This window comes from Lagenorhynchus albirostris, chromosome 15 (assembly GCF_949774975.1).
Source record: "Lagenorhynchus albirostris chromosome 15, mLagAlb1.1, whole genome shotgun sequence".
Lineage (NCBI taxonomy): Eukaryota > Metazoa > Chordata > Mammalia > Artiodactyla > Delphinidae > Lagenorhynchus > Lagenorhynchus albirostris.
Window position 1 is genome coordinate 14,425,235 of NC_083109.1, and position 14,664 is coordinate 14,439,898.

Here is a 14,664-nt window from a genome sequence, read left to right on the forward strand (position 1 = left end):
ATGCTCACATCCTCCCAGATCTTATGCATCCACTAGAGGCCCTGGGGAAATGACCAACATGTTCCTTAGCCAGTCAGCTCCCTTGTGGCAGTGCAGTAACTAAGCAAATGCCAGTGTTTGCCAGGACTTTTCCCTCCGACTAGCACAATGCCCTGAAGTTTCCCGTGTGATGGGACCCAGGCCACGGGATCTGGTCCAGTGGGCATCCTAGAGGCCTGTAAGATCTGGTCTGAGAAGCCTGGGGCTCACTCAGGCCAAACTATCAGTCCAGGTTGGAAAGAGCTGGCCTGGAGCATTTATATATTGTTTACTGGGCACTGAACATACATTATCACATTGAATTCTCAACCCTAAGAAGCACGCACTAGTATTCTCCTCATTATAGCAGAGTACATCCAAGTTCAGAGAGGGACAGTGTCTTTCCCAAGGTCACACAGCACAGCAAGTGGCATAGCTGGCCTTTGAGTGAAGTCTGCCACCTCCACCCCAGGGACCCTGCAGATCAGAGGAACAGCTAGACTGCTCCCTGCATCAGTCCTACTGAGGCCTCTGTCAGAACTTGTAAACTGGTGGCCTTTATGCTGGCTTTGGCCCACAGACCTACCAAGACTGGCCTGCACAAGGGTCTTTCACTTTTTAAAAATACTGGCTTTTGAAACTTGGAGGCTTCTACATAAAATTGGGAATGACTGGCATCTTTGGAAAAACTGGCCACCATTTTTGAGGGGCTTCAACCCCTAGCTGGAGCAGAGTAGAAGCCACCCTTTTCGAAGGGCCTCCACATGGCAGTTCACCGCTGTTTCCACCTGGCCCTCTGCTCCTTACCTTAGGTGGCCCCTGCAGGTGCCTGCCTTTCCTGCTCTTTGTCTACTCTGTGTGCCCAGTTCTTTGCAGACTTGACAGTGGCCTGGCTTCCTAGAGCGGCTTGTGATCCAGGGAGGGTGTTACGCCCTCTGAGGACTACAGGTGTCTCATCCAATGGTGTGACTATGAGAATGCCACTTCCCTTATCTGGGCCATGGAACACACTCCTTCAGGCCTGAGCAAGTGACCCAGGCAATGTCCTTAGAAAGGAAACGACAGGGAGTCTGGAATACTGCCTAACTGTGCCCCCCGCCCCAGTCCATCCTGTAGGGTGGGGGGCTGGGGGCTCAGGAGAGGCCTCCTGGCGGAGGTGGTCCTGCTGGCAGTGATGGGGCACAGAGACACTGGAGTGTAGGGGGGAGGAGGGTCTGCTTTCCAGGAAGGGATTGGCTTTCAGAACAGCCCAGAAGCGTACCTGCAGGGCAGTGACTGCGGCAGAGCCCACAAACAGAGAATTCACGTTCACTGAGTGCCTGCTCTTGGCAGTGCCAGACGCATCCCAAGGTCAATGTGAATCTTGTGAATACTTCCCTCCCCACCAGTAGGGCCCAGTGGCTGACCAGTAAACTCTGGAGCAAGGATGCTGACTATAAATCGTGGCTCTACCTGTTACTACCTGAGCGGCTGGGTTAAGGGACTTAAGTCTCTGGATCTCAGTTTTCTGAACTAAAGAATGGAAATAACAGTCCCTGCCACAAAGGGTTGTTGGAAAAAAAAGATTCAGTGAACGCCAAGAGAAGCTATGTAGCAGCGTGCCTGATACTTAACGAGTGCTCGATACAGGTTAACTGTCCTTATCCTTACGCTCTTTTAAGAGGAGAAAACTGAGACAGAGAGGCAAGGTCACCTGCCCAAGGTCACACAACTAGGGAGGGACGGAACTGTGATTGGAAGCCAGGTCCATGTTGGGATAAAGACAGGAAGGGAGCTGAGAGGGAGACCAGAGTCCCTGACGATTGGAAAGTCATAGCAGCGGTCCGATTGTCTCCTGTGGGTTTCCACCCCCTAAGAGTTAGACATCACGCTCTTCTGGGGGCACATAACTACGCAGGGGGAAGGAACATGAAGCCGAGCTGAGTTCTAGCCCCAGCACTACCGCTAATGAGCTGTATGGCTTCTCTGAGCCTCAGTTTCCTCCTCTGTAAAATGGGACTAATTCTACCTTCCTGCTATCAGGATTAGAGACTTTGCTCGGAAAAGGCCTCTTCTCTCCTCCCACACCTTCCACTGGCTCCTGCCTGCCGGAAGAGGATGAGTCAGCTTGCCCACCCCCCTGGGAGGTGGGCCCAGGCAGGGCGGGACAAGGCCACCAGAGGCACTTAAATCAGGGCAGAAAAGCAGAAGTGACAGTTCTGGTCACTTTTGGAGGACGGAATTCCCCCCACTTCCTCTCCACTTACCTTCGCTGCCTGAGCCCGCCTGCCCAGATCCACTGCTGTTCAGGGAGCATGAGGGCCCCCCAGGAGATAGCTGAGCATCTCGTCAGGACCGGGTAGGTCTGGGGACCTGGACACTGGGGGCCACAGGCAAGAAAACAGTCAGTGGTCAGGCCTGATGGGTATGAGCTAGGTCTCAGTCTCTGCCATTCCCTGGCTGTGTGACCTTGGGTAAATCCTCACCTCTTTGAGCCTCAGTTTCCCCATCTGCGAAATGGGAGTAATAATAATGTCTACGAGACTGTTGTGAGAATTGAATGAGAAAATGCATGCTTAGGGCTTGTCGTCATGCTCAGCTCAGAGAAAGCTCCCAACGAATGGCAGCAGGTTCCTTAGCATTTACAACATTCAGCACAGACCTTGGCACCCAATATGACTTAGAATTGCTTTTCCATTCCAATGTCATTCAAATTATTAGCTATCATTTTAACAGCTACCATGTTTCAAATATGAATTATACAGTAGAAGGGAGTTTAGTCCCAAATTAAAATGTCAGCGGGACTGGGAAGACCCTAATTCATCACCTCTAACCTCAAGTGGGTCCTCAACACCGCCCAGCATGTATCTAACTTCCCGAGTTCATTTACTCTCCCACCTTCCTGGCCACCTGTGTTATACCTTCTTCTTCGCCTTCAAATTTCCATCATCTCCTCTAGCATCCTCACCATCAGTGCTGATCTGCCTTCCTGCTACCCTGAACAAACAGAAGTAAACATGCTATAGTCCACAAATATTTATGGAGCACCCCCTATACATCAGACACTATTCCAGGTCCTTGGTATTTATCAGTGATCAAAAGAGACCAAGTCCCTGCCCTGGTGGAATTGAGGCTCTCGTGACAGGTAATAGCTGACATGGTACTTCCTATGTGCCATGACCCTATGAGGTATCACTTTTATGCACCATTTTACAGATGAGAAAACTGAGGCACGAAGAGGTTAAGAAACTTGACCAAGGTCACACAGATGGTGAGTGATGAAGCAGGGATTTGAACCCAAGCAGTCTGGAGGTCACGCCCTTAACTATTGCTCTGTTCTGTGTATACTGGTTGATACCGATACCTTAGTACGCACACCTTACCTGTCCATTCACCATCACCTGTAACCATTTCCTGTGCCTTCCCACCTGCTACTAAGGATGAACAGCCCCTGCTCCTTTCTAAGACCAGCCCCAGTTTCCATGCTCTCAATCTCACCCATGCCACTCACTGAAGAATGTCACACCAGCAAGCCTCCCTTTCATCAATGTCTCCCCTCTTGATTGGATCCCCCATCTGCAAACATGCTCAAGTTCCTCCATCCTAAAGGAACTTGGTTCCATTTCCCATGTCAACTACTACAACATTTCTCTGCACCTTTACTGCAAAAATGACCTGAAACCGTTGTCTGCACTCGTGCCTCAATTTCTTCTCCATCCAGCCTCCCTTGGGTCCACTCTAGTGAACAAGCCACCCAGCTGCCCTGGTCCAGGTCACCAGTGACTTCCACGTGGCTAAATCCAATGGTCATTGCTCAGCTCTCATCCTTCTTGACCCACCAGCGGCACTTGACACGTTTGCTCACTCCCTTCTTGAAACATTTCATTGACTTGGTTTCCCAAGCTCCACAGTGCCTGGCTTCTTGGTCTCCTGGGCTGGTTCCTCCTCATCTCCCAACCCATGAACCCTGGAGTGCCACTAAGCTCTGTCTTCGGAGATCTTTCCTCCCCGTCAGCACACGGTCTTAAGGAATCTCATCTACCCCATGACTTTAAATACCGTCTATCAATCCACAACTCCCAGCTTTATATCTCCAGCCTGCTCTCTCCTCTGAGTTCCAGATTGTTTCCAATCACACATTCAGCAGCTCACAGCTCAAATTTCTGACTGCCAGCTGAATTCTTCCTCTCCCCCCTCCACCCCAACCTGTTTCAACCACAGATTTCCCATCTCAGGAAACAACACCTCAGTGCTTTCAGCTGCTCAGACACAAAACCTCATTGTCATCCTGAACCCCCCTCTTTCTCTCACACTCACAACCAATCAGTCTGCCAATCGTGTTGGCTCTTCCAGCAAAACGTATCCAGAGCCCAACCTCTTCTTACTATTCCTCTGCTATCACTCTTCCATGGAAGCTCTATGAGGCCAGGAATTCTCCTCTGTTTTATCCATTCCTGTTTCTCCAATGGCTAGCACAGAGTAGTTGCTTAATAAATATTTGTTGAATGAATAAATAAGAGTACAATAGACGAGAAAAGTTCCTCAGAGATCAACTGGTCCACTCTTCCCATCCTCTAAATTATAGAGGAGATACTGAGATCCATAAAGAAGGAGTGTCCAGGGTCACACTGAGCTGACCAAGACTATGAATTCAAGCGAAAAAGCATCTCTCCCCATTTCTCTCTCTCTCATCCTCTCTCTTTCATTTGTGCTTCTCTCTCCATGACTCTTTCATTCCCTTGCACCAGTTGCCCTCACAAGACACAAGCAGCCCAGGTATTCATCCTCTCATCCTCAGGAACTGCATGGAAACTAGTTCTTCCCTGACAACTCAGTGAGAATAATCCTGGGGAAGGCTCTGATTGGCTCAGCTTAGGTCATGTGGGTTTGGGGTGGGTTACTCTGACTGGCCCACCTGGGAGGAGTGTCTGCCACTGTGGCTAAAGGGGTGGAGCCTGTTGGCAGTTGATGAGTTTGTAGGGCAGGGGCATTGGGCAGACACACAATGCCCCAACCCTCCTGATAGAGGCTCCCCCTATTTCCTTGTGTGCAGGTGGAGATTCTGGTACCCGGGGCTCCACAAGGCCCTTGCCCTGCTGCAGGCCGCCTGGGTTGTCTTCTCCCAGCCTGTCCCAACCAGCTGTGGCCAGCTGCTCACCCAGCTTCTCCTGTGTGGTTCCCTGGCCATTGCTGCCGCGGGTCTGACCTACTATGGGCTGGTGTCCCTGCTGCTTTATCCTCTAGGGCCCTCGGCCATGGTGGCCACTGTCTGTGGCCTCCTGGCCTTCCTGGGCCTGGGACTGGTGCCCCCCGCCCGCTGTCTGTTTGCACTCAGCGTGCCCACCCTGGGCACGGAGCAGGGCCGCCGCCTGCTCCTATCCTGGAGTACCGCCACCCTGGCCATTGTCGTGGTGCCCAACATCTTGGCCAACATGCACGCAGCTGGGCAGGTGCTGAGGTGTGTCACAGAGGGCTCCCTGGAGAGTCTGCTCAACACCACTCACCAGCTGCACAACGCCTCCCAGGCTCTGGGCCCTGACGGCCAAGCAGGCAGCCAGGGCCTGACGCTCCAGGCCCAGGGCGATGGCTCCGCCTTCCGGCTCCACGTGTTCAGGGTCACTCAGCAGGTCCTGGAGGACTTCTCCAGCCTGGAGTCCTTGGCCCAGGTGGTGGCACTGGGGACCCAGCGGGCAGTCACAGGGCTCTTTATGCTGGGCCTCCTGGTGGATTCAGCCTGGTACCTCCATCGATACCTGACTGACCTGCAGTTTGATAACATCTATGCTACCTGGCAGCTGGCTCAGCAGCTGGCAGAGATCGGGGCCACGCACCTGGTGGCCTCCCCACCAGCCTGGCTGCTGTGGGCGGCCCGGCCAAGGCTGTCCCAGGGGGAGCTGCTGAGTTGTCTCCTAAGGCTGGGGCTGCTTACCCTGCTCCTGATGGCCACAGCTGTGACAGTGGCCGTGGACCACGTGGCCTTTCTCCTGGCGCAGGCAGCCGTGGGCTGGGCTCAGCAGCTTCCTGCTGTGCCCGTCACGCTCACCATCAAATATGATGTAAGTGTCGTGACAGGAAGGTGGGCACAGAGTCATTTCCTTGAGGGAGAGGATAGGGTTTGTTAAACCCTTGACTCAAAATTGAATTTTACTTGCCTTCGAGTCGTGGTGCTTGGATACGCTGTGGGATCCAGGGGCTTTGGCAGACGAACCATGTAATTCTCATGACAGCCTGAGGCAGTGGGTTCTGTTTTCACCCCTTATCGCAGGTGAAGATACTGATACCCAGAGATATTAAAATAATTTGCCCCCCAAGGCCACTCTTCACATGTCGCAGCATATCCCAGCCTCATTTTTCTCACTTGTACAAACTGGATCAATCCTCCTTACCCTACAAGGTTACTGGGAGTCTTAACACGTGGTCTCTAGAAGTGCCTAGGCAGCTCCATACCGCATGGGAGATGTTTAATAAATAGTGACTATTATTAATAGCTCACATCTGTAGATAACAGACTGGAGGAAGCCTTAGGAACAGCCCACGGGCCAATCCTGCCAGCTTCCTGTTTTGTATTTTTTTTGCGGTACGCGGGCCTCTCACTGCTGTGGCCTCTCCCGTTGCGGAGCACAGGCTCCGGACGCACAGGCTCAGCGGCCATGGCTCACGGGCCCAGCCGCTCCGCGGCATGTGGGATCCTCCCGGACCGGGGCACGAACCCATGTCCCCTGCATCGGCAGGCGGACTCTCAACCACTGTGCCACCAGGGAAGCCCAGGTTCCCGTCTTTTAAATGAGGCTGCCCATGGACTCATCCTCATAAAATTGTGCTTACTTGATGGACTAGAACATCTGAAGTTTCACTAAGGGCTCAGAAAAGAGTAAATGCCCTTAAGCATGAATTGGTTTTCTCTAAAGTGTTCCCTGCAAAGAGTAATAACAATATAAATAGCATTTGTATGGTTCTTTTCATTCCGTAAAAAGCCTGTTTCAGATTCCTGATCTCAGTTGACCCTCCTCAAAACGGTCAGATTTTGCGCCCATTTTGCAGATGAGGACAGGGAAAGCTGGACCCGTCCAGACCCACGAGCATCCAGATGTGGTGGGGGGCAGGGAACAGCTGGGGTGTCTCTCTGCTGACTTTGCCTTTTTCTCCTTTTTGAAGGCTGCATACACCATCCTGGGCTTCATCCCTTTCCTCTTCAACCAGCCGCCTCTGGAGAGCCCCTTCCGCTCTGCCCACAACTCCTTCCAGTGGGAGCTGCGCTTCATCGCCCCTGGCTGCCCGCTGCTGCCCCCCCGGCACCCGCACACAGCCGCCCACCTGGCTGCAGGCGCCCTGCAGCTCATCGCTTGCTCCACGGTCCTTCTGGAGACCTACGCCCGTCGCCTGAGGCACAGCATCGCTGCCTCCTTCTTCAAGACCCAGGAGGCAAGGAGGGTCCACCACCTTCATGCCCGGCTCCAGCGAAGATATGACAGGCACCGAGGCCAGCAGCTGGGCCCGGGCACTCCATACTGCTCCTGAAACCCAGGCCGGGCAGCAAGCACCTAGAACAGCTAGACAGACCTGCTGGATACCTGGAAGGACAGAGAGCAATGGCGCCGAGAGGAAAGCACTTTGGAGTTGCCCAGACCTGAGTGGTAACCTTGGCCCTTCTGCTGCCTCCACTGTGTGACCTTGGGTAGGTCGCTTCACCTCTCTGAGCCTTGGTTTCTATATCTGCATAAGGACTGCGTAACAACAATCAGTGTGACCTACTTTGCACACGGGAATGTGTTAAGGGCGGAATGAGATACTGGGCAGGAAAGGCCTGGATAAACAGAAAAGGACAATGCAAAGTGAAGACAGGGTTCCTCCGGCCGGTGCCAGGTGTCTGTCCAGGCTTCCGTCTGCATAGGCTGCTGTACCTGGTAGGTGGAGACTTTGCACCCTGACTGTGTCTAAACGCCCCTGGAACTTATTTCTATGTCTCTGAATCTTCTGAACTTATTTATAGTCATTAAAATTTTCTTGATTTTATAAATAAATGTATTTATTAAATTCTAAATTAGATTGTTATTCCTTTGCTTCAAATTCCTTCAGGGTTTCCCCATCTAGGGTTGCCAGGTTTAGCAAATAAAAATACAGGACACCTGGTTCAACTTGAATTTCAGATAAACAATGAATACGGGTTTGGTATAAGTATGTCCCGAGGCTACTTATATGAAACCCGTATTTGTTGTTTATCTGAAATTCAAATTGTTGGGTAATCCGTATTTTATGGCAACTCCATCCCTATCGAAGTTACAGTAAAATCGCAACTCCATACCCTGTGGGCTTGGTATTCCCTGTTTTTCCCTCCAGGTCGTTCTCTGCCTTTCTCTCACCTGCTCTCTTTCCCAGGAGTCTGACATTTGTGGTTCTATCACCCTGGTTCCCTTGACCTCTGACTCCTGGTTGGGCTCAGCCAATGGGAGGCACCGGCAGGTGATTTAAAGTGGGAAGAGAGAACGAGGTCAGGCTGTTTAGCCCTGCGGCCTTCTGGGCATTTATTTGGCAAAGGCCACGTTCCACGCTCTGGGTGACCTCGCTCCCACTGCTACGGTTCCCCCTGTGTTCCAGAGAGGCACAGCTTCCATCTACCAGGTACAGGTCTCTGGGGGTGTCGTTATCATTCCCTTAACCAAGTCCCCACCTCTATGCCTTCTTTAAATTCTCTTTAGGGAATTCCCTGGCGGTCCAGTGGTTACGACTCCGTGCTTGCACTGCAGGGGTCATAGGTTCAATCCCTGGTCAGGGAACTAAGGTCCTGCATGCTGTGAGGCCAAAAGGAAAAAAAAAAAACTCTCTGTAGTTATCCCTTTGAGAGCTCTTTCCTGGGTCACAAAACCTTGACTGAGCCAGCCTCTTCCTCCCTCCCTATGCCCTGGCCGCATGGACTTAAGCTTCTCAGAGGCTGGTTTGCGCCTCGGGGCAATGCCCTTGCTATTCTCACATCCTGGAACACTCTTCCTTCAAGTCTCGGCATGGCCGACTTCTTTGCGTCACTTGGGCATTAGCTCAAATGTCACCTCCTCAGAGAAGCCTTCCCTGACTATTCTACCTAAAACTGTCCCATCCCACCTAGTTCTGCTCTATTACAGGAGTCAGCAAGCTCCAATCTGTGGGCCAAATCGGGCCTGTTTCCATGAATAGAGTTTTATTGGACCATTGCCACACCCATTAGTTTAAGTATTGTCTCTGACTTCTTTTGCTCTGATGGGAAATTTGAGTAGTTGAGACGTGGCCTAGAAAATCTGAAATATTTACTATCTGGCTCTTTAAATAAAATGTTTGCTGACTGCTGATCTATCATATTAAGTTGTTTTACCATCTTTATACGTACCCTTATCAATATCCTTCATTCCCTATGCATTTGTATGTTTAGCTGCCTCTTTTTTTTGTTTACTTGCTGGTGTGTTTCATGTCATCCCCACAAACATGTAAATCCCATGCTATCTGTCTGGTCCTCCACAGTTTTCCTAGCATCTAAAGCAGAACCTGAGCAAGGGCTCAGGAACAGTTAGTTGAATGGCCAGATATCTGGAGGTAGAATTGCGCTCTCTCTGGTCTGGGCTCCTTCCTGAAGATCCTGGGCTTGCAGAAGGGAATAGTCAGGCACTGGAAGCAGCCTGCATCAGGCCAAGTTTGTGGCCAAAGGGAAAGATACAAAGCACTAAGAAATACATCCCCTAGGGAGGGTGGGAGGGAGATGCAAGAGGGAGGGGATATGGAGATATCTGTATACGTATGGTTGATTCACTTTATTATACAGCAGAAGCTAACGCACCATTATAGAGCAATCATACTCCAGTAAAGATGTTGAAAAAAAAAAAAAGGCAAGAAAAGAAATACATCCCCAGACAAGAGTTTCAACTTAAACAGCCAGTACAATTGAGAGAATCACATCAGGCCCCAGGAAGTGCATCAGCTTTGCCTCCTAAGGCCAGCTCCCTCGTACCACGCATGTGGTAGACAGAATAATGCCCCCCAAAGCTGTCCATACCCCAATCCCCAGAACCTGTGAATATGCCACCTGACATGACCAAAGGGGTTTTGTGGATGTGATTAAGTCAAGGGTCTTGAGACGGGGAGATTATCCTGGATTTTCTGGGGTGTGTGGGGAGGCAATATAATCACAATGGTCTTTATAAGAGGGAGGAAGGAAGGTCAGAGTCAAAAGGAGGGAATGTGATGACCAGAACAGAGGTTGGAGTGACGTCATTGTGAGGAAGGGGCCCTGAACCAAGGAATGTGGGCAGCCCGTCCTGAGCTGGTAATGTAGCAGAAAGAGGGTCTGTGGATTCCCCGGGGCCAAACTCACCTCCCTCCTCTGCTCCCCTCCAAATTCTGGCTAGAGTGGATCTGGGGGACCATGAATCCTGATTAATTATTGTAAAACCCTGAGTTGTTTTTTTTGTTGTTGCTTTCAACAATAGGGATTTAAAAAACAAAATAGGAATTTACAATCTTTTCATCGTTGCCCCTATACTTCTCAAAAAGTAAGCTTTCTTGCTCACTGGGTCAGCTTCTAGGGCTTTCTTCACGTGCAATCTGAGTAAGGGGTAGATAAGGAAGCAAAAAGAAATATGAAACTCTAAGTTGATCTAATTTAGAAAGAACTAATGTGGGCTGAATTGGGTGTCCTATCAGTCAGGGTTTTATTACAGATAAAAGAAATTTCTTTAGATATTTTAAGCCAGGAGATATTTAATACAGGGAATGAGTCCCTACAAACGTTTGGAAGCGCTGGAGGAGGGGACCTCCAGGAATGAGAGCCCAGAACTGCCTTAACCGGGGAGCTTAGCTCTGGGATAATCAGGAAGGTGAGAAACCGGAAGCACCATTCAGATAGCTGGCTCTCAGGATGCGCTGTCTTAGCTGTGTCCATGGATGAGAAAGATGCCTCTATGACACCATCCAACTCAAACCTGGAATTCAGCACCAGGGGCCTTGGACAGCTCCCTAACCTTATGTTAAGAGAAGGTTTCTTCCTGGCCTTAAATTAATCTTCTAGGTCAGACTTGCACTGCAAACCCAGTCTTATTTTTCCAGCTGATGCTGTCATACTCTAACTCCAATAACTAGAGTAAAATTAATCTCTTTTGTGTCTTATTTTCTTATTGGACCCCATCCCAAATTTTATTTATTCCTCCTCTGCATCAAAGTTAACTATAATGTTATTGCATAATGGTTATAAGCTTGGCTCTAGCATCAGAGCACCTGCATTTAAGTCACAGCTTTGTCACTTCCTGGTGGTGTGACACTGGGAAAGTTTTCTTCTTTGACTGTTCTGAGCCTTTATTTAATAAGTTCATTTAACAAATATTTATTGAGTTCCTCTCATATACAAGGCACTTGTCTCGGTGTTGGGTATGTAGCTGTGATTCTTCTGTAGTCTGCTTCTGTTAGGATAAGAAAGATAGCAAATAAATATTCAAAGAAATCTATAGAGTAATTTCAGAGTGGTAAGTGCTATGAAGAAAAGTAAAGGAGTTGTGGTTCACAGTAATTCAAGGGAAGTGACTTTAGGGTGGTTGAGGAAGGCATCTCTGAGGAGACAGATCCCAGTGGAGACCAGAAAGGATGATATGAAACCAGCCATGTGATGACCCAGTAGAAGAGGTTTCCACGTAAAGGGAACAGCAGGTACAAAGGTTCCAAGGCAGGAAGGAGCTTGCCACATCTATTAGCTTTCCAGGACTGCTGTAACAAATTCCCACACACTGAGTGGCCTAAAACAAAAGTTTATTGTCTTCATTTTGGGAGGCTATACGTCTGAAATCAAGGTGTCAGCAGAGCCCGCTCCCTCTGAAGGCTCACGGGAAGAATCTTTCCTTGCCTCTTCTTAGCTTCTTCCTTGGCTTGTAGTTGCATCACTTCAATCTCTGCCTCCGTCTTTACATGCCCTTCTTCCCTGTGAATGTCTCCTCTGTGTCTCCGTGTCTGAATCTCCCTGTCCTTTTTTCTTATAAAAATGTCATCCATTGGATTTAGGGCCACCTTAATCCATTATGACCTCATCTTAATTACATCTGCAAAGACCCTATTTCCAAATAAGGTGACATTCTGAGGTTCTGGTGGACATGAATTTGGGGAGGATACTATTCAACCCAGTATACCACGTAAGCCAAACAGAAAGATGGAAGCTATGGTTGAAGCATCATGAGTAAGAGGGAGAGGTAGAAAAGGGCCACATCACAGAGGGAGTTCTAGGGCTTGTATAAAGTGTTTGGATTTGTTTTAAGTGAAAAAGGATGCTGTTGAAGGGTATAAGCAGGGGAATGGTTTCTATTTTCTAAGGGATCCCTTGATGCTGGCTGTAGAGAGAGGAGCAAGAATGTAGCTGAGACACCCGCTAGGAAACAATTACAGTTGCCCAAACAAAAGATTATGGATAAATGAAAGTGTTGGTAGAGAACATGGTGGTGAAATTTGGATTAATTTGAGGTACATTTTGGGGGTAGAATTGAAGAACTTGCCAAAGTATTGGATGTCAGTGGTGAGGGAGAGAGAGAGATAATAACTCCCAAATATTTGGTTTTAGCAACTGGGTGGATGTTTTAGCAACTGGTGGCTTTGCTAAGATAAGGAAGACTAGAAATGGATGAGGTAGGATATGGGAAATCAAAGAATTCCACTTTAGACATATTTAGTTCATTGCCAAGTACTACGCCTTGCTGCTGGCAACTGAACAGCTCGATTAGGCAGGAGAGAGAGAGCTGGCAGGCTTAGAGAAGTCCGGGAGCCACTTGCAATTAATATGGCTAAAAGGATTGCTCTGGACCACATTCAGGGAGGACTGCCACACCTGGAGCGGGGAGGAGGCATCCTGGACTTAACTGGCCTTTGCTACCTTAGAAAGAGCTGAGCAAGGGACAGCTGGGATTGGAGTGGGGGCAGGGTGCATAAAGTTGGGAGTGTTGGGGTTCTGCTTCTGTTTGGTCCCTACTGTCTGCATGACATTGGAAATTATTCCTCTCTGGACCTAATTTCCTCATCTATAAAATGGGAATAATAATACCTGCCTAGATAGGGCTGTGAGAAATAGACATAATGAATGTAAGGCACCTGCCGTGGTGTTCGGCTCCAAGTAGGATGCTTTGCTATTGCTACTGATGAAGATCGCAGAGAACATTGCTGAGAGGTAGCATAGCATGGTGGGTAAGAGCATGGACTCCACAGTCAAGCTACTGGGCTCAAATTCTAGTACTCCGCCCCCTTACTAACCTATGTAACCTTGAGCATGTTATTTAACTGCTCTGGGACTCAGTTTCTTTGTCTGTAAAATGGGCATCTAATAATAGTTTCCCTATAGGATGTTGTAAGTATAGAATTAAATAATACTTGTGAAGCACACAGAGTATCACCAGGCAATACTAGGTGTTTCATATACATTAGTCATGATTTGTTACAAAGACTGACAATGGGGGGCAATAGGACCTTGGCTGGTGCCCCCCAAATACTCCCCTGCCAAGTTCCCTCTCATTAATTTTTTTGTCCATTTATCAGATCTGTAGGCAGAGCAAACTGCTCAGACACACAGAGAAGTGTGTATAACTGTAATTACCAATATATTCACCCCTTACTACAGCCAAGCACAGCTAAGCATTACATGGATTTTCCCCACATCAATCATGTGAGCCTCCCAAGGACACTCTGAGGTGGGTTCTATCATTATTATTCCATTTCACAGATGAAGAAATAATTTTTAGAGAGCATGATTGATGGCTCGTCAGCAGTGAATAATTCCTCAGCATCTGCTATGTGCAGGCAGGAAGCTAGGCTCCCTGGAAAGCAGCCTTTATGCCTTTTATGAGGCTCAGTGTGGACCCACCTTCAGGAAGCTTCCTCTAGTGAAGAAACAAGTTTTTTCCTTCTTTCGACTACCATTAAGCACCTTTTCTGTAGCAGGAACAGAGCTAAAGATTCCTAACAGGTTTGTGCCCTGTGAGTGGCACAGTCTTAGAGATGGGAGAAACTCTTGTGGGAAGATGGGGCACACCCTCCAAGAATTTACAGGTTTTCTTCAGGAGGGAAAAAAAAACAAAAAAACTGGGAAAAGTAAGCAGGAGAAAGTGAAAAGGTGACAAGGAGGACACAGGACCAACCCAAGTCTAGATGGGCGAATACTTTTCCTTCCCCACAGCTCTGGGCCTTGGTTCCCCATTTGTCAACAGTAGGGCTGAAGTCTCTGCCAGGGAAAACACGACAGGAGCCCAGGATTGTGTTGGGAAGCCAGCGAGTCGCGGACTCCTCCGCCCTTGCCCAGTGGAGCCGCTCCTGTAAAGAAGGAAGGGAGGGAACGAAAGCCCAGGGCAAAGGCGCGCAGGCAGGGCGCCAGATCTCACTGCCCCTTTTAGGCATCCGTTCCCCAGCGCACCCTGCATCCTCTACCTGACCCCGTGTGCAAGCAGAATCAGACAAGTGGCATCAATGGAGAGGACAAGCCAAGTCCGGCAGAGGAGCCTGCCTGGGGTGGTCGTGAAAAGCAGAGAGAAGAAAAACGCTAGGGAGGCGAAGATCGGTCAATACGCACCGCGCTTCATTGACTCGATACCCGGATTTAGAGTCCTGAGCTTCGCGAACCTGGGGAGGGGAGGTAAGAGCTGAGAGCGCTCCAGCAGTCGGTCCTGTAGGGGGTGGCAGTCGGGT

At 49.4% G+C, this 14,664-nt stretch overlaps 1 protein-coding gene across 1 annotated transcript; it reads left to right on the forward strand.

Annotated features, from left to right (window-relative positions):
- The first annotated feature begins 2,312 nt into the window (after positions 1–2,312).
- On the forward strand, positions 2,313–7,968 carry OCSTAMP (osteoclast stimulatory transmembrane protein). Its single transcript, XM_060123799.1, has 3 exons — positions 2,313–2,356; positions 5,051–6,053; positions 7,153–7,968. The coding sequence occupies exons 1-3, from the start codon at positions 2,313–2,315 to the stop codon at positions 7,513–7,515; spliced, it is 1,410 nt and encodes a 469-aa protein (XP_059979782.1). The 3' UTR covers positions 7,516–7,968.
- The last annotated feature ends 6,696 nt before the right edge of the window (positions 7,969–14,664 follow it).